The sequence below is a fragment of the Theropithecus gelada genome, chromosome 1 (genome assembly GCF_003255815.1).
Source record: "Theropithecus gelada isolate Dixy chromosome 1, Tgel_1.0, whole genome shotgun sequence".
NCBI lineage: Eukaryota > Metazoa > Chordata > Mammalia > Primates > Cercopithecidae > Theropithecus > Theropithecus gelada.
In genome coordinates, this window is record NC_037668.1 from 208,107,950 (window position 1) to 208,134,487 (window position 26,538).

Genomic DNA, 26,538 nt, shown 5'->3' on the forward strand with positions numbered 1-26,538 from the left:
ACACTAATTAGGGTCATCTTGCCTTCCAGAAGCAAAATTGACTGCAGTTGGTCCTTGTACTTTCCAAATACACCTTAAGGCAAAAGCCAAAGGTATCAGGAGCTAGAGATGTCCTTGGTGTCCAGAAGACAAAAAAGAAGCACCAGGCTTCGAGATGGGATGAGAGTAACAGGGGAACAAGAGGTCAAGAGTGGCAGTGACAGATCCCTGACTGTCTTAGCTCTAGGGAAACCGTAGCTCACCAAGCCTAGACTGCACGTGTCTGCGTTTGGCTGCAGGACTGGAAGTAGCATGTGCTTCTGCGTCTTGGAGTGAGGGAAAAGAGATTTGTAAGGTTTAGATGCATCCACTCCTATAAACACTGCTGCAGTGCCTATCTGCTGCCTTTTTTGCCAAGTTCTGGCAGCCCGGCACATTGAGAATCATGCAAGGAAAGCAATGTGTGAGGCAGTTGATCCCTTGCAAGCCTGGCTAAGGACAGCAGGAAAGCCATCTGGCCTCTCAGCAGTGACCCTCTACAGATCAGCAGGGTCTTGATTCTGGGCTTGCATAGACAACATGATCAGGGAAGATTTTGACTCCCTTGACCCACTTATGCCTAGTGTTCCATTATTGGAACGCCAAGCATGTGGGAGTTATTTATATCCTACTGCTCAAGGTCATCACCAATGTCTGATGTTTAAATTCAAATTAAATTCCAAAAATCGCAACCTCCGGCATAAATGGGTTAACCATCTGGCTCCAGAACTGTTACCAAGAAAAGACTAAAACAATTGTGGTGCTTGTTGGGGCATCCTGGGGTCTGGAATAAATCATAAATGTTAGGATCCCACCCATGTGTGTATATCACCCCCAAATATTCTGTCTTGGAATGAGAAGGGGCCCTGGGGCTCATACTAGGGTGGTTTTAACATGCTCAGTGAGAGGCTTTGCTGCTGTTCGGAGTTGCCCGTGTTCTTATGAACTGTCAGTTCCCTGCCATGAACAGAGAGGAGGCAGAGTGCAGGCGGGGCCTGTCTTCCTCCCAAACCAGGGCCCTTCAACAGTGATGTTTTCTCCGGTCCTGGGCCTCTCCTCCAGAAAGTTACTTCTGGCTTTAGATTTTCAAGTTATCGGGATTTGAATCTCATATTTGTTGATTTTTGACTGTGAAAGGATCCTAGAGGCCGTTGGATCTGGCCCTTCATTTCACAAATGAAGAAAACAACTGACACCCAGAGCTATGCAGCTAATTCCTTTTTAGACTTATGATGTCTAAGACTCATTATCAGGTTCCCAAAAAGGGCACTCGAGCAAGATCCTGCCTCCAGACCCGTCTGCTGCCATAGGCAGATGAGAGTAACTTGACTTTGAAAAGCTCCAGTTTCTAGAAAAGATCGACTACCTCTCTCACAGCTAGAGCCGACTGTCACTGGGTGTCCATAGCCTCCGAATGCACAGAAAGGAGCCATAAACAGGAATCACAGCAAGACGGGAACTAGGAAGGCCTGCCGGGAAGCCTCTGGAGCAGGCAGGAGCCCTGAGAATGGCAGCTTCCGGGGTGCAAGTCTGTGTCTAGGAGGCAAGGAACTGAGAGCCAGAGTTCAGCTGTACCTGGGAACTTTCTCTATGCTGGGAAAACATCCAAAAACAAGGATAACTTTCTCTTAACCCATTTTGAATCCTTGAATCTCTGTGTCTTTTCAAGGGTGAACAATGCATGTCTGTGATCCACATCACATTGCAGGGCCAGGGAATACACATTTAGACGGTTAGTCAAATCTAAATTATATTTACAAGAAGTCACCAATCAGCATGTGCTATGGAAATCCATCCAATTCTAAAGAAGTCCATACTGTCGATCTGAATGTAGGCAGTCTGGCTGTGTGTGTGAGGAGGAGAGAAAGAGAGACAGACATACCAAAAGAGCACAACTGCCTTCAAAAGCAGTGCACCCAGACACACCAGTCTCCTGGGGCTGGCCTTGAAAAGCTTTGCAATTAATAGAAATCAGTGTTATCTAAAAAGGCACATTATGGAGTTGACCCCAACCATAAGCTTTCTTGCCCTTGAGATATAACAACCTTTCATTTCAACTTTCATTAAACTGTTCTCTTTAGGAATGATCCTGATTTTTCAAAAGCTATTGAATCGGGGTCATCTTCGTCTTACTCTAGGTTTGAGACCAGGAAAACACAGCCTGTTCATTTGATGCTGAATTCCACAGGTCATTACGTCTCTTCAGTTTGAAGGAAGCTGTTTTTTAAAAGCATAAATCATAAGCCAGAGGGAGAGCCCTTGGGATAATTCCCCTGAATGTTTCTTTTCTAAAGACAAATCTATGCCCATGGCTTTAAATAGTTTTAACACAGCTCCTGGAAATAGCAAAGAGCATTGCCCACACATCTGCATAATTAGTTGCAGGGTATAAACCCCAAATCCACATACCCTTTCCTGCAAAACCCAGGGAGGCAGGTTCCTTAGGCTCAGCACTCCACACAGGTCCCTTGACAGCACTGAGCCGACGCAGTGGAGGAACCACCATTGCAACAGGCTTGGCTCTGTTTCCTGGCTCTGTCTCGGCCAGCAGAGTAGGTGGGCAGCGACTCTCTTTCTGGTAAAGATTGTTCCACTTTACCCAGCACATCAGCCACAATTAAGGCTTCACTAAAATAAATGCAGAGAGTGGGGAATTGAATCAGGAGCCCCTAGTTCTAGACTCAGCCCTGCTACTAACTAGCTTCCCACCACCCTGGACAGAATGCATCACATCCATGCCAGAGCTTTCCTACATCTAAAGTACGGAAGTCAGAGCTCTGACGTCCCTGCCAACTGATAGTTCACAGTTTAAAGATATCCACTTGCTAAACTTTCTGGCAGTGTAAATGTGCTGATGTTGGCAAAATCTGCCTAAACATCAAGCACTGAGTTCCGCTCATTTATTTGCAAATATTTCCTGACTGCCACTTTTGAGTTGTGCACTATTCTAGGTGCTGGAAGGTACAAAGGTGACTGAAACACAGACTTCTTCTTCCAGGAAGAGATCGTGCTCTGCTGGGAGAGACAGCTATGTAAACAGTAACGATGGAGCTCCGCAGAGGTGTGAGGGAGGTGGGCACAGAGTATTATGGGGGCAGATTTACAGGGTGCCTGTGGGGAGCCCAAAGTCAAAGAGAAAGCCATGGAAGAGGAGAGAGCCAGTAACTCCATGAAGGAGACAGCAGCAGGGAAGTATCTGCAAACTTATGAAGCCCATGGGGCCTGAGGCAGAAACTGAGTTCGGCCAGATGCAGAGAAATGTTGTGATTGTCTAGTGAGGAAGGGTGCCCATCTCGGTGCCTCGCTGTCCCAGCTGAGCCCTGTGACAGCAGCTCGGTGTTCCTGCAGCCTGTTTTAGCGACAGATTACTAGGACAAGATATTGTTCCTGCTCCTCTGAGAAAGGCCAAGGACAGCAGGTGATGTTAACATGAGTGACGAAGGGACTAGAGTTGAGCCAAAGGCCTTTTGGAATCCCCATAGGATAATTGAAGTATTCCATTATACTGTTCTTGAATATCTGTCGGGTAGCTCTGTGAGATATCTCATTGGATACTGCATTGCTCCCTTGCAAAGCTTGGGCTTTGAAGATTGCCATTCTGCCCACTGATGCGTACCCAACTGCCATTCTCTTTCATGGCGATAAATGCAAAGAGCACATTGGTCAGGCCAGTTCTCAAGTGTCAGTCTCTCAATTGCAAGCATGCGAGCAAGGCTGGGCTTGAGAGGGGGTGCTGCTCACCCAAGGTCTTCAGGAAATCTTATCAAAAGTTTGGAATTGTCGTTGGTTGTCTTTTCACATTGACAGAATCCTAGATCCCTGAAAGGTGGTGTGGAGATACAGAAGCAAGCCCAGCTTTGAAATCTCAACTTCTTTTCTTGTTAAACAATTATTTGAAAATTATTTTTCATAATAAGCTAAATATACTCTTTTCTACCACTGCAAAGCCCCAAACACATAACCACCCCTGGGGAAGAAAGCCAGGCCAGCCAGCAGATGAACACAGACACCTGCCACAGCTGTGGAGTCCCATTCTGGGACTCTGGTGGGCACCCTCAGATCTGGTGTTGCTCCACTGTTCCCACTGAGTCTGAGTTCCAACTTTTAAAGGAGCCAAGTAAAGGTCCACACGCTCTGCTGTGTGTTCTCCACTCTGGGATATAAATGCTGTTGGATCATGTGTTATACAAATGTATTCCTGGTTCATCTCTTGACAGTTTAGTGAAACTCAAAACCAATCATTGCTGATGTGGAAGTTGTAAAAAAGCAGCAACAGGGAAGTGAGAGCCCAGCAGCTGTTATTTTCTGGGACCTGTTGAACAAGAGCTGAGTGCGGTTTCCTCTGTTTTACGGAGGGATGTGCTTTGTTAAAGCAGAAGGTTGACACTTTCCTGAGCCGCCTGTTCCATTTCAGTACTAACAGCTGTCAGTAGAGCCCATCTCCAGCTTGTTCTTCATCTCCTACCTCCATAACAAAAAAATCACATCTTGCAAGAGATGGTCCTATGGGGTCTTTCTGCTGAAAAAAAAAAACAAAAACACCTTGTGTGTAACCTCGTTGGGTTAAGTGGACTATCACAAACAAAGTTATTCAGAGTAGCTTTATTCCATGCAATATTTTAATGAACTATTTAGAATAGGCAGAATGGTTTCTGATATGGAGAGGCTGTTTCAGATTGGATGGAAATGTGCAGCAGTTCAGAAGGTCCATCCTTCCTAGGTAGCCAGACTGCTTCACTTGCCATCTTAGTATCTACACATAAATGGAGGCTGTCTCATCCTCTGTCTTTGCAGCTTCCATCTTCACTTTTGTCATAGAGCACAGAATCACTTCACTGTGAACCTAGCAAGTTGGCCAGGGGCCCTGTGGACCAGTGATGCTTTGGGAACAGGCACACTCTCGGCACTTCTCAGATACCTCTGCTGTTTGATTGAGCATGCAAAATAACCAGCTGGTCCCCAAAGAACAGATTCCTGTGGAGGAGGCTGTAAAACTCCTAGTTAGTGAGACATATATGCAGTCTGTGCTTCTCCACGTTCCCTCTCCAAGACCTTATCATTCAGGCTGGACCATTCCTCAAGGGAAAATCTCAGAAACTAAAATTTCTTGTAGAATGCAAATGCCTTGAACTTACATTTTCTTTTAATGAAATATTTGCCTACTCATATTTTGGTGGATGAACACAAACAACTAAAAAATATGTGGGCAAAAGACCTGAGTAGACATTTCTCCAAGGAAGACATACAAATGGCCAATAGGTATATGAAAAGATGCTCAGCATCACTAATCATTGGTGAAATGAAAATCAAAACTACAATGAGATACCACCTCACGTCTGTTAGAATGGCTACTATCGTAAACAAAAGACAGCAAGTGTTAGTGATAGTATGGAGAAAAGGGAACCCTTGTACACTGTTGTAGAAATGAAAATGGGTGCAGCCACCATGGAAAACAGTATGGAGATACCTCAAAAAATTAAAAATAGAACTACCATATGATCCAGAAATCCCATTACTGGGTATATATATAAAGGAACTGAAATCAGTATGTTAAAGAGATAATGTCTGCATTCCCATGTTACTGCAGCATGATTCACAGTAGCCAGCTTCAATGTTTTCTGATGGATGAATGGATAAAGTGTGGTATGTATACAACATGAAATACTATTCAGCCTTACAAAAGAAGAAAATCCTGCCATCTGGGCAACATAGATGGACTTAGAGGACATTGTGCTAAGTGAAATAAGCCAGACACAAAAGGACAAATACTACATGATCTCACTAATATAAGGTAATAGTTAAAATAGTTAAACTTGGCCAAGCACAGTGGCTCATGCCTGTAATCTTAGCACTTTGGGAAGCCAAGGTGGCAAGATTGCTTGAGCCCTGGAGATTGAGGATGCAGTGAGCCATGATCATGCCACTGCTCTCCAACCTGGGAGACAGAGCAAGACCCTGTCTCAAAAAAAAAAAAAAAAAAAAGAGTTAATCTCATAGAAGCAAAGAGTATAATGGTGGTTGCTAAAGGATAAGGGGGGCAGAAAACAGGGAAGAGTTAGTCAGAGTGGAAAGTTTCAGTTATGCAAGATGAATAAGTCCTAGAGCTCTTCTGTACAGCAGAGTGCCTATAGCTGCTAATACTGCAGCATATGCTTACATATGTGCTAACAGGGTAAATCTTCTGTTAAGTGTTCTTAACACACACAAAGAGGGCTGGGGCAACTTTGGAAGTGATGGATATATCTGTGGCATTAATTGTGGAGTTCATGAGTGTGTACTTACTCCAAACTCATTAAGTTTTATACATTAAATATGTACTGCCTTTTTTAGGTCAATCACACCTCAATAAAGACAGGTTTTTTTGAAAAATGTAAATATGTGACGTCTCAGAGAATGACAATGCAAGTGATAAAGAAATGAGGAATTAAGGTGTGCTGAAAGTGATTGAGGTAGTGTAGTTGCTGTTTTATAGAGGGTGTCTGGGAAGGTCTCTCTGACGTTTGGTCAGAGATCTGAAGGGGTGAGGAAAAGAACCATGTCCAAATCTTCCCCCATATTTACATTTTTTGCTCCAAATAAGATGGGAAGCCAATGAAAGTTTTTGAGCAAGAAAATAACATGGCCTGATTTATGTTGAAAAGAGTGAGACAAAGGTATGAAAGAAGGATAATAATAATCTAGGTAAGAAATGATAGTGGCTTAGACAAGTGTCAGCAAGTGCCCCAGGTGTTAATGGCACAAGTGTTCCTCAGACACATTTTCAGAGATAGTGATCTACCTGGATATGCATCAGAATCTCCTACGTGTATTTTAAAATACATAGATTTTTGTACCCCAGTCCAGACCTACTGAAATAGCATCTCTGGATTGGGGCCCAGGACTGATCAATTTGCCACTATTATAACTTTTCTCTGATCACCTACCCAGGGTCATTTCAGAAATTCCTTTGAGCCTGTAAAATTTAGCAGCTTAAATAAAGGTAGGCAATTCTCTGACAGAGTAAATCAGACTAACCCTCCCTTTGAGAAGAATTATAAAGTTGGAGAAAATACTTTAAAAAATTGTTTGGGGGATCAGAGAGCAACCAATACACCCAGGATTTAAAGCGCCAAGATCCAGAGTGAAGGGACACAGAGGAGGGCAGCCGTACATTTGCTGGTGCTTTGACTTCTTAGAGAATTTTCCAGTTCACAGAGTGTGTCATGGAAGCCAAACAGAAACCAGCAGCATGGAACTTATGGCACTCATTAGGCTGGGAGGGCAAAAAGCTAGAAATTCAAGGCTGGCAACCTAGCCATGGATTGAGATTGATTCAGGATCACAGAAGAGAAGAACTCAACAGAAGTCGATCTAAATTCCATATGCAGGTAAGCCTCAAGGCATTGACTGATACCTAAACTGTGAATGTTTGGGATCAGACAAGGAGGAACCAAACAGAAAAAGCATCCACCAAGGCAAAGACTTTAGTAGTCTCATAGTCATGGGGAGAAAAACCGGAGTTCAAACCCATCAAGCGGGAGAAGCCCTTGTAAACAACCAGTACTTTTAGTTGAGACCAAAGAAAGTTCCATGACCTGAAAATAAAGAGGGAAAAACAGAAATTGACTAGTATGAGCCAGTCAAGGTGATCATGCCAGAAAAAATTAAATCTACACCAGAAGAAAATGACATCATTCAGAGCCCTACAATTTTCTTTACACAGTCTGTCATCAATAAAAAGTAACAAAGCAGACCAGGCATGGTGGCTCATGCCTGGAATCCCAGCACTTTGGAAGGCTGAGGCGGGCGGATCACAAGGTCAGGAGATGGAGACCATCCTGGCTAACACGGTGAAACCCCGTCTCTACTAAAAATACAAAAAATTAGCTGGGCACGGTAGCTGGTGCCTATAGTCCCAGCTACTCAGGAGGCTGACGCAGGAGAATGGCGTGAACCCGGGAGGCAGAGTTTGCAGTGAGCTGAGAATGCACCACCGCTGAGAATGCACCACCGCACTCCAGCCTGGGTGATAGAGCAAGACTCTGTCTCAAAAAAAAAAAAAAGAAAAAAAAAGCTGGCCGGGAAATGACTACATCACCAAAAACCAAAAACTAAAAATAAAAGAGAAATTAGAAGCAGATCCAGAGATGTCCCTTGGTTTTGAGTTATTAGATGCAGACTATAAAAGAACTGTGATTAATATATTCAAAAGAGTACTGAAAATATGAAGAATTTCACCAGATAACTGAAATTTATAAAGAATAATCAAAGGAATAGCCAAGTAATGGAAAATATAACAGAAATTAAGAATGTATAGGTTGGTTTAACAGAATACAACAAAAGAGAGGATTCATAAAATGGAAAATAGGTCATTAGCAAATACTCAGATTGTGACACAGATAGAAAAAAAGGTGGAAATTCAGAAAGAAGCATAAGAAACATACATATGGGCACAGTACAAAGGTCTGATATGTGTATAATTGGGGTCCCAGGAGTAGAGGGGAGAGTGTATATTGGCCAAGAATTTTCCAAAACTGATGGAAGACATCAAACCATGGATTCAAGCTTTATAAATCCCAAGCTCTCCCTTTACCACAAAAAGAAAAACAAAAAACACCTAGCCATATCATAGCAAATCTTCTGAAAACCAAAGTAGATACAAAATGTTGTAAAAAAAAAGAAGCCAGGGAAAAATAATTCATTGTCATCAAAAGAGCAAAAATTAGAATTTACAACTGACTTTTCCACAGAAAAACTGGAAGCCAGAAGATAATGGAAAAATATCTTCAAAGGATGGAAAGAAAATGATTATCAACCTGAAATTCTAAGACTAATAAAAATGCTTCTTAAAAAGTGCAGACAAGGGGCTGGGCATGGTGGCTCATGCCTATAATCCCAGCACTTTGGGAGGCTGAGGTGGGTGGATCAGGAGGTCAGGAGTTCAAGACCAGCGTGACCAACATGATGAAACCCCGTCTCTACTAAAAATACAAAAATTAGCTGAGCGTGGCGGCGCACACCTGCAATCCCATCTACTCGGGAGGCTGAGGCAAGAGAATCATTTGAACCTGGGAGGCAGAGTTTACAGTAAGCCGAGATCACGCCACTGCACTCCAACCTGGGCAACAGAGTGGGACTCTGTCTCAAAAAAAAAAAAAAAAAAAAGTGAAGACAAAAATAAAGATATTTTTATGAAAACAGACCCATGCAAGAAGTAATACTTTAAATAGACTCTTCAGACAGGAAAAAATAAATTGATCCCAGAGGGAAGCACAGCAGCTCAGGAAGAAATGATGAGCTTTACAAATAGTAAATATGTGGTTAAATATAAATGAATGCTGACTGTCTAAAACAGCAGTAATAACATGTCACAGGATTTTTTAAATATGTAGAACAAAAACTCATAAAAATAACAGCCTAAAATATGATAAAGAAGTGTGGGATGGAATTAGTGTTGTAAGGCCTTTGTATTGTCCAAGAAGCGATAAAATTATCAAATAAAGTATATTCTAATAAGTCAAGAGTACATGTTGTAATATCTACCACTGGAAGAATAATTTTTTAAATGTATTTCTAACAAGCTAATATAGGAGAGATTGGATCATTTTAAAATTTGATTAACCACAAAAAGGCAAAGAAAAAAAACACAAATGAAAAAATAAAAATATTTGTGAGGCAAATAGAAAAGATAAATGATAGAATTAAACCCAAATATAGCAGTAGTTAAGTTAAATGTAAATGGATTAAAATTTCAATTAAAAGATTAATGATAAGCTGGGTGTGGTGGCTCACACCTGTAATCCTAGCACTTTGGGAAGCTGAGGCAGGCAATCTCTTGAGGCCAGGAGTTCAAGACCAGCCTGGCCAACATGGCAAAACCTCATCTCTACTAAAAATACAAAACGTAGCCGGGCCTGGTGGCACATGCCTGTAATACTAGCCACTCAGGAGGCTGAAGCACAATTGCTTGAACCTGGGAGGCAGAGACTGCAGTGAGTGAGCTGAGATTGTGCCACTGCACTCCAGCCTGGGTGAGACTCTGCTCAAAAAAAAAAAAAAAAAATTGTAGTGTAAACTGGTACAACTACTTTGGAAAACCATTTGGTACTATTTCTAAAGCTGAGCGTGTACATACTCTCTAATCTTGTATTTCCACTCTTTTGTATATACCCAAACTAAACACATACATATGTGCACCAGAAGATATATTCATGAATGTTTATAGCAGCATTATTTATAATCTAAGCCATTCAATGTCCATCAACTGTAGAATGGGTAAATAAATTGTGTTATTAGATGCTATATAGCAAGTGAAATACTGCTACCTACAACAACATGAATGACTCTCTCACACATAATGTTGAGAAAAAAAAAAAGCACAGAAGAGTAAAACATGTATAATTCCATATTTACAAAGTAAAAAATGGCCAGGCATGGTGTCTCACACCTGAGGTCAGGAGTTCAAAACCAGCCTGGCCAACATGGTGAAACTCTGTCTCTACTAAAAATACAAAAATTAGCTGGGCATGGTGGCAGGTGCCTGTTGTCCCAGCTACTCAGGAGGCTGAAGCACGAGAATCGCTTGAACCTGGGAGGTGGAGGTTGCAGTGAGCCAAGATCACACCACCGTACTCCAGCCTGGGCAACAGAGAAAGACTCCACCTCAAAAAAAAAGAAAAAAAAAAAGAAAAAAGAAATTGTTAAGATTGTAAATGTTATGTTATATGTATTTTACCACAATTAAAAATTTAGAAGAACTTTTTAAAAGAGAGAAAGAAAGAAAATGGAGAAAGAGCGAGAAAAGAGCATGAACCTTTGAATTCAAATTTGTTCATGAAAATAATCTGGAAATTTTTAAAAAATACAGTGAAGTTCACATTTTAATGAAAATTTGCGGTAGCAAAACATAACTATGACAGGTTTTATGTATGCATAAAATTTCAAATAATGTGACTCCTCTGAGATTTTAAAAGTTAAACAAGAATCAAAATACCAGTTCTGGAAGGCCAAGTGAACTATAAATGCCAGGTAATGGTGTTAACATTAACTGGCTGACGAACAGAAACACACAGTGCTACTGGGGAAAAACTAGTCAAGATTTGTAAATTTTGAATTATGGCATGCTGTCAAGAATGCATCCCGCATATAAACTGCACCATTCTCTACAAAATCCTTGGCCCCTCACTGGACAGTATGATTGAGTATGTCTAGGGTCAAATCCAAGCAATTGTATTTTTAACAGCTCCCTGGGATTTTTTAAGACAGATGGCCCCATGCTTCATTGTTTGAAAAACCTCTGGTCCTCCATAAAGGAGTAAGTGCATGCATTCTTTAAAAAAAATTATTTGTGAACGTGTATTATATGCTAGGCTATGAGGATAAGATATGAAGCAAAAGTATAACAACCACACAGAGTGTATGTTCTAGTGAAGAAGTCGAACAATTAAATAAGCTGCTATTACAATAAAGTGCAATTACAATAACGGTCCTGTACACTATGACAAGGAAGACAGGGCATTATGGGACCATGTGTCAGGAATACTGACACGGGGTCCCAACACTGAAGGGGATATATGAGCTGATATGCAACTGATGGAAATTAACCGACCAAAGAGGTTGGCCATTATCCTAAGGGAAGGCCAGGGAAAAGGAGGATCTCTCTGAGTGTAGTGTGGAAAATGGAACGAATTGGATTAGAGGAGGAACAGCAGTGATGAGAGAAGCTAGTCTCCAGCAGCAGTAGTTGAAGTGAGTGAGAATAAGGGCATGGGTCAGGGTGCTAACTGTGAGAATAAAATATTTAGTAGAAATAATCTATAGGCCATGGTGATAAATTAGATGTGAAGACAAAAAAGGAGAAGCTGAGAATGATTCTTAAGTATCTGGCCTGGGTAGAAACTTGAATCACGGTAGCATCTCGGGATTGAGGATGCAGGGGAAAGACACTGAGTTTATTTGGGAAGGCTGAATTTCAGGCATCTGGGAATGTCCAGGCAAGGGTGGTATCAGATTTTTAAAAGTGTCCTGATTAAAGACTCATCAGCTGGGCTTTAAAACCATGACAATAGATGACATTATTCAGTGACTATTTGTAGGTTGAAGAGAACCCTAAGAAAATATCAAAGAACAGACAAGATCGGGCATGTTCAGGGTGGTATTGCAATCTACCCATTTGACAAAGGTCTAACATCCAGCATTTACAAGGAACTTAAACATATGCACAAGAAAAAGACAACCCCATCAAAAAGTGGGCAAAGGATATAAATAGACACTTCTCGATAGAAGACATTTACACGGCCAACAAATGTATGAAAAAAATGCTCAACATTGCTGAGCATTGCAGAGAAATGCAAATCAAAATCACAATGAGATACCATCTCATGCCAGTCAGAATGGCAATTATTAAAAAGTCAGGAAACAATAGATGCTGGTGAGGCTGTGGAGAAATAGGAACACTTTTATACTCTTGATGGGAGTGTAAATTAGTTCAACTACTGTGGAAGACAGTGCGGCAATTCCTCAAGAATCTAGAACCAGAAATACTATTTGACCCAGGAATCCCATTACTGAGTATATACACAAAGGAATCTAAATTGTTCTGCTCTAAAGATACATGTGCTCGTATGTTTATTTCTGCACTATTTACAATAGCAAAGACATGGAACCAACCCAAATGCCCATCAATGATAGACTGGATAAAGAAAATGTGGTACATATACACCATGGAATACTATGCAGCCACAAAAAGGAATGAGATCATGTCCTTTGCAGGAACATGGATGAAGCTGGAAGCCATCAGCCTCAGCAAACTAACACAGGAACAGAAAATCAAACACCACATGTTCTCACTCATAAGTGGGAGTTGAATGTTGAGAACACACGGACACAGAGAGGGGAACAACACACACCAGGGCCTGTTGAAGGGTGAGGGATGAGGGGAGGGAACTTAGAGGACAGATCAATAGGTACAGCAAACCATCATGGCTCACGTGTACCTGTGTAACACACCTGCACGTTCTGCACCTGTATCCTGGGTTTTTTGTGTGTGTGTGGTTTTTTTTTAGAAGAAATTAAAAGAAAAAAGAAAATACCAAAGAAGGCCTGCAGAGGAAGTCTAGAAGGGTGTGGAGCGGTCAAAGGAAACTTTGGGGACTGTGCTGAGTTGGAAGCTAAGAGGGTGTTTCAGGGAGAAACAGTTAACAATGTCAGAGGCTTCCAAGAGTAAGATGAACACCCAGAAGTGCCTTCTGGAATTGGCAATGTGAAGGTCATTCACAGTTCGTCCAGGGGTTTGAGTGAGTGTGGGGAGCAGGCATGGACTAGAGCAGCTGGACAGTGAGGACAAGGTCACGGAGAACGTGAGCGTAGATGGCTATTCTGAAAAGTGTGGCTATGAAAAAGGGGAACAGAGGAAAGGGGCTGGGTGAGAGGCTTGCTTTTGTACAGGAGTATGTTGAAGTTGGAAAGACTTAGACATATTTAAATGGTGATGAAATGGGTACGGGAAAAAGAGAGGAACATAAGAGTGTTCACTGAGGAACAAGCCAGGCTGCAGGTTTGGCTCTACTACTCACATCTGTTGGAACTTGAGTGGATCTTTTCATCTGTCTGGGCTGTAGCATCCTTCACTGTTAATCGCGGGGCTTTTCTCTCTCTGTGGTTTTCCAACTGCACCCCTCAAAGCTGTCTCAGTGCCCACATTTCAGCTTCAACCACAGAAACTTTACCTCTCTCTTATGTGTTTTTAATTAACTTAATTTTAGCAATTTAATGCATGCACATACTTTGGAAAAGCAAAATAGTAGTAAAAGAATTATGGTAAAGAGGAGTAACTTCTTCCAGCTCCACATCTGCCTACTCTCAGCCACCCTCAATTCTTGCGGATACTTTTCTCTGGTATTTATACCCATTTAGCTAAATTAAATTCTTATCTCCGTATTTCTTAAATATGGACATCCTCTGATTTCTATCTTACCCTACCCTTTCTTCCCCACCCCCCAACATAATAATATCCCAATTTTTAGTTAATAGTGTTTGCGTTATCATAAGCACACATATGTTGTTCACTGATTCTGCCGCCTTTTGTAAAAAACCCATCATTTCTCCTGCCAACAATATTTCCCTCTTTTGTCTCATTCATCTTGATTTCCATGTAATGATTGTTATTTTTTCCCCTAAACGTTCTGCCACCTCAAAAGCCTATCACTATTTTCCCTGTTCTGTTTAATCATAAGACTTCCTCAGAGAATCTCCTCCAGGAGCCTTCTGTGGTTCCTGGTCTGCAGCAGAGCACCCTGCTGATGCTGGGACCCACTTTCTTTCTTGCCCGTGTAGAGCTGGCCTGCTTGCAGCTGCCACGTCTTTCTCCTCCGGACCACCCTTGCTTTGGTGCAGCCTGTCCTCCAGTGGCTTGGGAGACACCGCTGTTGAGGACTGCATAGCTGAAAATGCTTTCAGTCTACCTCCACCTTTGATTGATAATTGATTGGTGATAGAATTCTGGCTAGAAAAAAAAATTCCTTCAAAAATGTTAATGCATTGTGCCATGATTGTCTGGCTTCCATTTTGGTTGTGGTGGTGTCCGAGGTGATTACAATTTCCTATTTCTTGACCTTGTTTGTTTTATTTCTCTTGGGAGATTTTAGGTTTTCTCTTTATACCTTTATTTTACAAACAGATGCCTTGTTATGGTTCTTTCTTTATTCATTTTGTTGGTACTTGGTGACCCCTTACATTGTGAAGATTCATGTCTTTCGGTTCTGAGAAACTGTCTTGAATGATTTATTTTGTAATTTCCTCCACTTCTTTTTTTCTGTTTGCTCCTTCTGGAGTTTCTTTTAGTTTGATATTGGACTTTCTGGTTTAATCTTCTAATATTTTCCTTCCTTCCTTCCTTCCTTCCTTCCTTCCTTCCTTCCTTCCTTCCTTCCTTCCTTCCTTCTTCCTCTCTCCCTCTCTCTCTCATTTTGTGGGAGATTATTTTGACATTATATTCCAACTTTTCTATTAATTATTTTTTTGAGACAGAGTCTTGCTCTATTTCCCAGGCTGGAGTGTAGTGGCGTGATCTCAGCTCACTGCAACCTCCACCTCCATGGTTCAAGCAATTCTCATGCCTCAGTCTCCCAAGTAGCTGGGACTACAGGTGCATACCACCACACCCAGCTAATTTTTATATATTTTTTAGTAGAGGCAGGGTTTCACCATGTTGACCAGACTGGTCTCAAACTCCTGACGTCAAGTGATCTGCCTGCCTTGGCCTCCCAAAATGTCTATTAATTTTAAAAATGTAGTTACATCATATATTTAATTTCCAATATTATAGCCTTTTTAATAACCATTTGTTCTTGTTTCATAGATACAATATCTTCTCTTACCTCTACAAGGATATTATCTCTGCCCCACACCACACACATACCTATATAAATCCTTCCTATCCTTTAGTCCTTCGGTTCAGCTCAAAATCCACATTTTTATGAGGACTTATCCAATCAGCCCAGTTCTCCAGTATAGCATCATTATATTCCACACCATCTATCTCCTATGTCAATATGTTAGGCTTGCGTTGTCTCCCATTGAAGGATAAATGTCATCTCCCCAATTACACCTTCTCATGAGCAGGAGCTGCTCTTGAAAATTAAATGGAGGATACCAATATTTAAAATGTAATGGAAGAGTTGGAATATAAAGTCAAGATAGTCTCCCATAAAATAAGATCGAGAAAGAGAGAAGGAAAAAAGAAAATTAGAAGATCAAACCAAAAGATCCAATATCAAACTAAAAGAAGCACCAGAAAAACTGAAATAGAAAAAAACTAAATAGAAAAACTGAAGTGGAAGAAATTACAAAAGAAATAACTCATCTTAGTTTAAAAGAGACGTTTCCTTAGCTTAAAAAGTTTCCTTTTCTGTATCAACCACAAAGCCTTGTCTAGAATTGTGGGAATGGCAAGTGCTAAACCAGTGTTTGTTGACATGAATTAAATGGTAAGCCATCCTCGTCCCTAAATATATAACATAACCAAATTTTAGAAATTCATAGAAAAGTTAGAATATAAAGTCAGGTCAAGTTAGGCTATCCCAGTTGGGATTCTTTAAAGAGTACTAAGAACATAAGTATTTGTCAAATAATATAAGTGCAGAACTTACTGATTTTTACAATTTTTTCTTTTACCATGTTTCTTTGAAAAATTCTATTGAATAATTCAATATTCAGTAGCAGTATTGCTTTTTATTTGAGACAGAGTCTCACTCTGTCACCAGGCTGCAGTGTAGTGGCGCCATCTCGGCTCACTACAACCTCCGCCTCGCAGGTTCAAGCGATTCCCCTGCCTCAGCCTCCCAAGTAGCTGGGACTACAGGCACGCACCACCATGCCCAGCTAATTTTTGTGTGTTTTTAGTAGAAATGGGGTTTCACTATGTTGGCCAGGATGGTCTCGATCTCCTGACCCTGTGATCCACCCACGTCAGCCTCCCAAAGTGCTGGGATTACAGGCGTGAGCCACCGCGCCTGGCTTGGTATTGCTTATTTTTATTAAGTCTTCTTGAAGCTCTCAATTTAGATTTCACAGAAAAAAAGCTTTCGTTTCCCACTCATATTTCATTGGTTCATGAAATATTTAATTAAACTGTGTAACTGAAATACCAAGAACTAACTGGCACAAGCAGGATCAGAAGTAAACACATCTAAGTCTTTGTGTGTGACTCAATCAGTAGGAACAGAAAGACTTGAGTGTTCCGGAAGTAACCTGCCACCCTCTAGTCTTTAGCCTGCCAGCAGCATCAGTGAGCAGAAGGAATGAAGGGCGTTAGACTGTCCAGTCAGTTATGTAGGCGTCAGTCAAGAGAGTGTTGACTGTGCTCCATTTGTATACCAAGAAGAGGGAGGTCTCTGGCAGAAATGGATTCATGTTCATCATCTGTCTTGGGTTCCCTGGCAATCAGGGACATACATGGGCCAGCCAGATCCTGAGATATTGTGCTGGGTTTTTTTGTTTGTTTGTTTTTTGAAACAGAGTTTTGCTCTTGTCACTTAGGCTGTAGTGCAATGGTGCAATCTCAGCTCACTGCAACCTCCGCCTCCCGGGTTCAAGTGATTCTCCTGCCTCAGCCTCCCGAGTAGCTGGGATTACAGGCGCCTGCCATCATGCCTGGCTAATTTTTGTATTTTTAGTAGAGACGGGGTTTCACCATGTTGGCCAGGCTAGTCTCAAACTCCTGACCTCAAGTGATCCACCCGCCTTGGCCTCTCAAAGTGCTGGGATTACAGGTGTGAGCCACCGCTCCGGGCCAATATTACGCTGTTTTAAGACCGAAGACTGTGCACTAATCTCTTAGCACTGAAGATTAGTGCATAGTCTTTGGTCTCAAAATATCACGAGGCTCACAGGTCCAGGGGGCCAATTGTCTTGGTCTCATTAGAACCAAGATCCACCAACCTATGCTGTGATCTCCTGGCCATGATGCCTTAAAGGGCCAGCAGGACTCTGCCAGGCCTCAGAGTCTCACCTTTTTCATCTCCAGGATGGGATCCCCACTCCCTTCCCATTTCTAGCAACTTGGGCCATCAATACCAAGCAATGTCTGTGCCCTACCTCCCTTATCCATCCCACCTACAACAATCAGGCTTTGGAGGAGTCAGATATGGATTTTCAGAGAGGAAGTAGGTTGTCCAGTCAGCTTTGGATGGCCCCTTCCAGAACATGAATTATTTTTCATGACAGTGAGCCAGCTGGAAATTGGAAATTCTACTTGTGTGATGTTCTTCTCTTAGAAAGGGAAACCTCTAAGTATGGTGGAGATAGGATGGCATTAGTGGCCAGAAAGAATATTGGTATTTTATTTTGGTCATACTGAATGGACCAGCATCACTTTGTAGCCACCATAATCACAAACATAAAGGAAGCCATCATTCACAGTCACTGCCCCTGGGGGAACAGAGTCTTCTGCAAACAGGGGCTTGGGAAAACCCCATAGAAAATGTAGCTGGAATACCGTATGAAAAAATACGTGGCAAAAAGAAATATCAGCCTCTCAGTTAGATGAGGGTTGCAGCTATATAAAGCCAAAATGGAATCAATTCAGTTGAATCGGTCTCGTGATAAATTTAGTGATGTGAATGTTTTACCTGGCCCCGGTTTGTTCAGAAGCAACATAGGACTCTGTGTGCAGAGAAAGGTGGCCAAACTGCACCAGACTCTACAAAACGGTAAGTGTGTTTCTCCTCTCTCAGTATCCTGGGCTCTCATGCCTTTCTCTAAGGAGTTTTCTTGTTCGTGCTATGGACATCCCATAGTTGAGTCATGAACAAAGACAGATTTCCTTCTAGATTGATAGGAAGAATAGACAGTAAAATTAAATTTAAAATCTTACCCAATCCCCTTTGACTCTTGTTTTTAATTTTCCTCCATTTTCTCTGCATTTTAATATTAAGTGGCACAGAACAGAGCTATTCCCCCAACCTAGTGCATTTGCTTTGTTCTAGAGATGTCTTTTCTTTTGCTCTCGTGGCAGTTCTTTTGGGACTGAGTCTATTTCTAGATCACTAGCAGGCTGACTCCCTTCCTGCTGGCAGGCCATCCCCACCTGTGGCAGTGCTGCACCACGTCCATGAGCCTGGACAGGGACTTCCTCAGAGCAGTGCCTCCTCTCTCGTCCATCTCCTTGCCTGGCTCATCGGGCCCAACCCAGCAATGATCTTCACTCCCTGACAGTCAAGGAAACAGGCAGCTGTCGACCAAGCCTTCTCAGTGGCCTCTCTCCACACCCGAGCCCCCCACGGCCTCCTCTACTTCCTTCTTCTGCATGTGGAAGACTGGCTTTAATTTTCTTAAAGATTTTTTGAACTATCTGTGATCCTTCCCCCTAGACTCTAGAATGGCATCAAAAGACTTTCTTCTACAGATGTTTCCTCATCTCATTCCCACGTTAGACTCTGAACTTTTGGATCTGCTTATTCTTCCTGTGCTAGATAGTCTCTTAGAGAAGTGGGACTTCCACATGGTGGAATAAGTACCCAAAAAATGGCCTCAGGGAGAAAATAGGTCGCGAGTTAACACTATTCGTGTCATAGCCAAAAGGTATTAGATATGCCCAAGAAGTGACTGCCCCTGCCTGATCACAAAGGTAATTCCAATTGAGGGCAACATTTTTTAAAAGTTGTTTCAATGTGTTCTCTTAGACCAAGCTTGTCCAACCCCTGTCCCGCAGGCCACATGTGGTCCAGGCTGGCTTTGAATGAGGCCCAACACGAATTTGTAAACTTTCTTAAAACATTATGAGATTTTTTTGTGTGTGATTTCTTTTAGTAGCTCATCACCTATCGTTAGTGCTAGTGTAGTTTATATGTGGCCTAAGACAATTCTTCTTCTAATGTGACCCAGAAAAGCCAAAAGATTAGACACCCTGTCTTAGAGTATCCATCCTCCTCCATTACCATCCTTCCCCCACAACAATGCCCACCCCAATAAAAAGGTGTGGTGAACCCCTTCTCCTACTCAACAAGTAACAGAATCCCTCAGTCAATCACCATAGAATTAGGCCTTCGAGTCAGATAGCGCCAACATTACCTTCTGTATAGAACCATAAATTCTAAGCTTAACATGAACAGAAGGAAGAATCTGTGACATCAGATCACTGTGCAACATTTGTTTCAGTGGACTAAAGCAGTAGGTTGAAGGGCTTTAATAGAAAAATGTTTATTAAAAATAATAATTTTAAAACCCTGCCCCTTCTTATATTTGCTTAAAAAAAAAAAAAAAAAAAAACTTGGTATAGGAAATAAATGATCTGTCTGAACCCAGGAAAATAATAACAATGCCTCTCTTTCCTTGTTTTAGGGAATGCTGTCGATTTTTTGGAGACAATGGCTTGACTTTGAAGGTGTTTTTTACCAAGGCAGCACCCTTTGGTGTTCTTTGGACACTCACAAACTACCTGTACTTACATGCAATAAAGAAAATAAACACTACGGATGTCTCCGTGTTGTTCTGCTGCAACAAAGCTTTTGTGTTCTTGCTCTCATGGATCGTTCTCAGGGACAGATTCATGGGAGTGAGGGTAAGTTCCTTATTATCTGTCTTCCTCCCTCACTCAGTCATGTCAACCAAAACCTGCCCATCGGCTTGCTTAGCTCCATGTGCTGGACCATGAGCATAAGCTGCTGACCACTTTCCTTCTGATTTGCAGCAGAAAATGAGCCCAGCAGAGGGCCCGGTTCTTGGTGTGCCTTGCCAACCTTCTTGCTTGCAAACCATACTAGACAAGCATTCATTAAAGCACCTTTCATTTCAAGCATTTCAATAAGCATTCCCTAAAGTGTGTGCCAGTCGGGGACCCAGCCTGGGAATGGCGATATGCTCCGCTCTCTGCGTGCTCACCCAGTCTCTCATGGGCGGCTTTCCCGGCTGCAGTGCGTGGCATGACCGTGCCCTGCAGCCTGGAGCTTTCTGCTAACACTGCCACTCTCGGGTGAGGATGTGCGTGAAACCCGAAGGATCCTTCCGCATCCATGCATGCATGCAGTCTTGGCCCTTTGCCTGGGCCGTGTGTACACAGCCAGAGTGGGCCAGACACACTCACGCTGAGTCCCAACTGTGAAGGGCCAGCTTCACTTCTAACCAATGACCAAGGGGGAGTGAAATTATATCCCTTGAATTACCTCTCATTTTACAACCGAGACTCAGTCAATTACATTAGAAGCTAGTCAAAGTTAGCTCATCGGATTTCATAACAGCTGTATGAAATAGGACACGTGCACTATCAAATATCAGCTGAAATATAGAGCGATTCCCCCGAATAGAAGAAACAGGAGACGTTTCGCACCCGGCAGAACACTAGTGACTTCTGACTGGCTCCCTCTTGTGGCCAGGAGCTGCCACTGACCCGTCATCACCTTGCTGCAAACCAGCGCCGAGAGCATTTGGCCAGGCCACTAGTTCTTTTGCAGTTAGTGTACAGCTTCCCGCTTCAGCCACAAAGCTAAGAGCCGGTTTGAGGGTCAGTCCCATGAAAGCAAGCCCTGCTGGCCACCAGTGCAGGGCCCTCTACTTCCGGCCTTCCCTCCCTGTCCTGGGAACAATGACATCACCCTAATGGTGCATTCACACCCACCTAAGTTACCCAAACAGCAGTGGGGACATGAGTCAACTTCTGAGTTATATTTTTAGCTTCCAGTAGGGGGAAAATTTGTTTTGAGGCTTAATGTTAATTTTGGAAGAAAAACTCACTCTCTGTGCCACCAGAAAAGCTTTCAGCAAATAAATGATCTGATGCATCTCTGCAAGAAATGCAGATACTTCTCACAGCGAGCCACCCAGCAGCCTGCCTGCCTCGATGCTGAAGCCTTGAATGTCCTGGGTCCCCCTGCCACCCACCCATGTCCTTCCTGACTTTATTTTGATGTAAAGAGCCAGGAGAATTTATGGAAATTTTTGGCATGACTCAGATGTCCCTAGAAAATTCCAAATGAGACCCTGTTCCTGGAAGAGAAGCTTCAAGGTTAATTCTACATCTAGCAGAAGAAACCCATTTTTTTTTTTTTGAGATTAAGAGAAGGAGGTGTGAAAAACTTGAAAAGTACTCCTAAATTCATAGAAAGCAATATGATGCTTCCAGATCTATATTGCTATACATGGATAAGACCCCTCCAACCCCCCACCCAACAATCATCCTCGGAATATGGCACATTCTGGCCATGCTGGCCACTTGATTGGTTTGGTCTGTTGCTGATCACTGTGTACTGAGCCAAGTTTTGTGTTGAAGGCCTTTGGTACTAGACTGACACTGAATGAAGCTCCCAGGAGCCAGTGTCAGTGATGGCATTGATGGCATTCTGTAACTTGCAAAGCACTGTGCAGTTGTGAGTCTCTCTAATAACCATTATTCCTCTTGGAAGTGCATGACCAGTCATCTAAAAGCTTCCTGCCACAGGTTGTGTTGGAGCACCCTTTTCTCTTCTTCAGGAGTTCAGAGAGCTAGCAAAATCCATCAGGAGACACTGCCACGTGCCAAAGGGACTGAAAGATTCTCCTTGATAAACAGATGGAGATTTAGTTCCAAGATAATATCTAGCTGGTGCATGGGACCGCTCAGACTTCACTCAGACCTGGGTTGGCTAGCACTGTCTGTTAGGTAATTTCCAAAGACTGAAAAGAATTAACGTGGTTCTCCATCCTGGAGGGCTGAGCATATGAGCTTCAGAGCCAAGCAGACATAAAAACCATGTCAAAGGCACAGCCTTATGTTTGTGGAATTGGCTGCTAAGGAGACTTGTGTTATTAAGGCAATTACTCAAACCACAAGGGCCATGGTTCCTGGAAAACATCCATAAGTCTAGGTCATGTGCGCAGATCCAGAAGGAAGCAAACGTGTCTTATCATGCTGGGGAGATTCCTGGCCACGTACGGTATGAGAGGGTGAGAAGCCATTGGAGTGTCTGTTTGGAAGGAGCCAAGCTGGCTCCTTGTGTTGCCATCTGACTCTCTGCTTAGGTGTGCTTTCTATATGTTCCCTGCTTCTCTAGGTCAGGATTCTAGCTCAGCAATGGAGATGTCCTAGGCTAGAGTTAATGACAAGGTCACAGATCTTGGCTCCACTCTTATAAGCTGTTTGGACCTTGAGCAAACTAGTAAATGTCCCTGACCCTCTGTTAAATGGAGAGAATATTACTACTCATCTTAGAAAACAGTTGTGAGAATAAGATGATGCATGCCTCGCACATAAAACTCAATAAGTGGTATCTTTTCTCAATGGCGTTATTCTTATTATTCCTTCTCAATTGGAGGAGGCTGATGGATCAGCCCAATTCTCTTGTTGGTGGATAAACATTTAGAGAGGCAGTTTAATGTAGCAAAAGCAAGAGTAGGATGAGAGCAGGTAGAACCCTGGGTGTACACTGCCCATCAGCTGTGACTAGGCTGAGTGAGACCACCCACAGCCTCTATGTCAAGGAAAATGGGAGGTGAGAGTCTCCGATTGTTCAGGGCTGTTCGGGACCACCCATCACAGTGAGGGTCTTTAAACCAGGAAGGCAGGGGAAGGAGCCAGAAGGTGAGCTGAGAGGTCACCCATGGGGTCCTCAAACCCTAGCGGCACATTCCTGGGGATCATGGACCTTTTTCCAAGATCAGTTCCCATCTCAATCAGATTCCAGCTGATGCTTCCAATAATCAAAATGTTTACAGTGTTTCAAAAGGAGCCATCCATTCCCGAACAGTATCTGGTATCTGGTTCTGACTCCCTTCTGTGTGGGGGGCTGCCCTCTGCAACCTGAGCCCAGCACGGGGAAAGATACAGTGGACAGGCAATGGTGGAGCTCACAGCCCAGGCGACTTTCTACTCTCAGATGTAGAAGGGGTGGACTAGAGGATCCCCCCAGTTCCCTCCAAACTCCAGTATTCCTTGAGTCAATGAGAGCAGGCCAGGAGCTGAGAGGGAAAGAGTTGGGGGAAGGATGATTAAAAATCAATCCATTTTTCCCTTTTGTAAAATCGCCTGAAGCTGTGCAAATCTAAAAAGCTTCCAAATGGGGTTATGTTTGGCAGAGACCATGCAGCCCGCCATGTTTTGTTGTTTGCTGTTTTTTAGGCTTTTTTGTTTGTTTGTTTGTTTGTTTGTTTGTTTGTTTGTTTTGCAGAGACAGGATCTCACTCCGTCACCCAGGCTGGATTGCAGTGGTGCTATCATAGCTCACTGCAACCTCAGCCTTCTGGGCTCAAGTGATCCTTTCACCTCAACCTCCTGAGTAGCTGGTAGTACAGGGGCATGCCACCGTGCCCAGCTAATTTTTTGTATATTTTGTAGAGACAGAACCTCACCATGTTGCCCAGGCTGGTCTCGAACTCATGGGTCCAAGCAATCTGCCTGCCTCAGCCTCCCAAAGCACTGAGATTACAGGTGTGAGCCACTGCTCCAGGCCTTGCCACCTTTTAGCAAGACTAAGCAGGAGGAGCCCTAGTCTGAATGGTGATTAGACCTCACCTAGGGCACCACCAACCCTCCTCTCTCCTCTTTAAGGCTCAAGGGTTTCCCTTGCCTTCCCATTCAGCCCCCCAGGGAGCAGGGAGCAGAACTGTCATGGAGATGAGTGGTGTGTCTGTGACTCATGCCTGGGTGCGTGGGACTCAGACCTGGAGCTCTGGCAGCCGGCAGGTTATGACAGTGGGTCACCACGCTGGGTGAGGACATGAAGACGCTACGCAGCAACCCCCGGCCTGTGTTCCTTCCTTACCTCCAGCTAACTGTTCCCTAGACAAAGCAGACAAAGCAGAGATGGTGGTTCTTACCCATCTCGGTCTTGGGCCACCGTGACCCATCAGGCTTTGTTTTAGGATTGTTCTGTGGGGAACACTGAGGGCCGGGGGGACAGGAAAGTGTAAGGAAAGAGAGGCATGGGGAGGTCAAGGAAGCTCCGATGTCATGATTCCAAACCCACTCTCAGCACCTGTCCAGGGGCCCCGGTAGGGAGAAGATGTACGTGGAGCACATGGAACCACGGGGCGGACTTGACTGGCCTTCCTAGAGAGTTTGTTTTAGTGCAGGAAATGGGCAAGAAAATATTTTCACATGAAAACCAAGAAACTCAGATGTGTTAGGGTGTCAAATGTAACATATGCACATACTTTTTAAAAGATAGAACTGGAAACTTAACAGGAATTCCAGGCATCAGGAAGGAATCTTGAGCTCTGCTCCCAAAGGCACAGGGCACGTTCCAACCCTGCTGCGCCCCACAGCATATTGAGAGTGAGGCAGGAGCCCCAGTTCACATCCCAGCACATGGGGCCGGTCGTTGCGGGGCTGCTGATGTCTGGAGAGTGGAAGGTCCACAGCCAGGGCTGTCAACACTGTGCCTTGTGGGTGGGACCCCCAGGAGAAGGCTGGGAGGTGTGGAGGAGGAGATCAGAGTCCCCTGCCTGTCTGTCAGAATGAACTGATGGAGTGGCACGGGCTTCTCTGATGTTTATCTCAACAGACCAAAAGGTCAATGGCCAACCATGCTCTCATTTCCTACCCCCTTGTCCCTTCCTGCAGCTTAGCCACACAGTGCAGCCCAGGCAGAAGCTTTTAGCTGTTTATTATTTAATCAATAGAGGAGAGAGGAAGAGGTTGGAAATCTACCCTTCAAGTCTTCAGAAAAAATTACCCCTCACTGTCCTTCATTTCTTCCAACTTCAGCCGTAAGCCTGGAAAGGCTCAATAAAAAGTAGCTCCAGGCCAGGTGCGGTGGCTCACATCTGTAGTCCCAGCACTTTGGAAAGCCAAGGTGTGTGGATAACCTGAGGTCAGGAGTCGGAGACCAGCCTGGTTAACATGGTGAAACCCCATCTCTACTAAAAATATAAAATTTAGCCAGGTGTGGTGGCAGGCGCCTGTAGTCCCAGCTACTCCGGAGGCTGAGGCAGGAGAATCACTTGAACCCTGGAGGCAGAGGTTGCAGTGAGCCGAGATAGTGCCATTGCACTCCAGCCTGGGCAGCAGAGCAAGAATCTGTCTCAAAATAAAACAAAATAAAACAAACAAACAAAGGGTATCTCCAGAGGGGAGATGCACCAAGCTTCTGGAATTGGGCCATTTTCTTCTCTCCATTCCTTTCTCCTGTCTTTTCACTGGGAGTCCTCTGATGCCTGCCCCGGTTGGCATGTTGCTGGCAACACCCTTGCATTACATGTGTTCTCTGGAGCAGAAACCAACCCTTTCCCCACCTGCTTTCTCACTTTTCCCTTTTTTATTTTCCTGTGGGGAAAAATTCCCTTATGGTATTGCTATCTCTGTTTCTTTCTCTTAATGAACACTTTTACACAGTCCATGTAGCATTTGAATATGAAATGTAGGCATATATCTGATGCAAAGCGGTGTGGCGGACTGCAAGTGAATTCCCATACCAGGAAGAACACGCAGACAGATTGGGCCAGGGAGTTCTCTCGTACACGATAACCACCTGCTCTCTCAATGCCTCTGCGTTAAGGGTGGATACAGCATTGTATAGAAATATAGCGTATGAGGTATACGCTAAGAGAAGTACGTAACTCAGACATACTGCGTGAGATTAAGCCACGTTATGTTTCACTAACCTAAACATCTTATGTTTTAACTACGAAGGCAACCTCAATTTGAATCTAACAGTAAGTTGGCAGTACTTCCCATGTGAATCATGCGTTCCTGTATATATACGTAATTATCAACTTTGCAGTCAGGCAGACCTGAAATCTGACTCTGCTCTTCCACATACCAGCTGTGTGGGTTTGGCAAGCTTTGTGAGCCTAGTTTTCATGTCTACAAAATGAGGTGAATGACAATATCTACTGTGGTACAAAATGAGAACATACATAGAAACATACCTGCTATGACCACTCAGTTAACCTTAGCTATTTGATATTGTTTTAGACAGCTGGAGTTGATTTTGAATGATTCATAAGAGGGATAAAATTCTCAGTAAATCCAGAAGTGGAAACTTCTCCTGCACACATTTGTTCTACTGACTGCAACCCCCTCTCCACCTCCCACCTGGTGACATTTCTGCAGCTTCATGGCTACTTCAGATC

General features: G+C 43.3%; 1 protein-coding gene across 2 annotated transcripts in view; it reads left to right on the forward strand.

Moving 5' to 3' along the window:
- SLC35F3 (solute carrier family 35 member F3) overlaps window positions 1-26,538 on the forward strand; it is a 404,451-nt gene that overhangs the window by 368,940 nt on the left and 8,973 nt on the right. For both annotated transcript variants that reach the window (XM_025392151.1, XM_025392161.1), the window contains one exon: window positions 19,837-20,056. In XM_025392151.1, coding sequence (XP_025247936.1) covers window positions 19,837-20,056 — 220 coding nt within the window. The remainder of the gene's footprint in view (window positions 1-19,836; window positions 20,057-26,538) is intronic.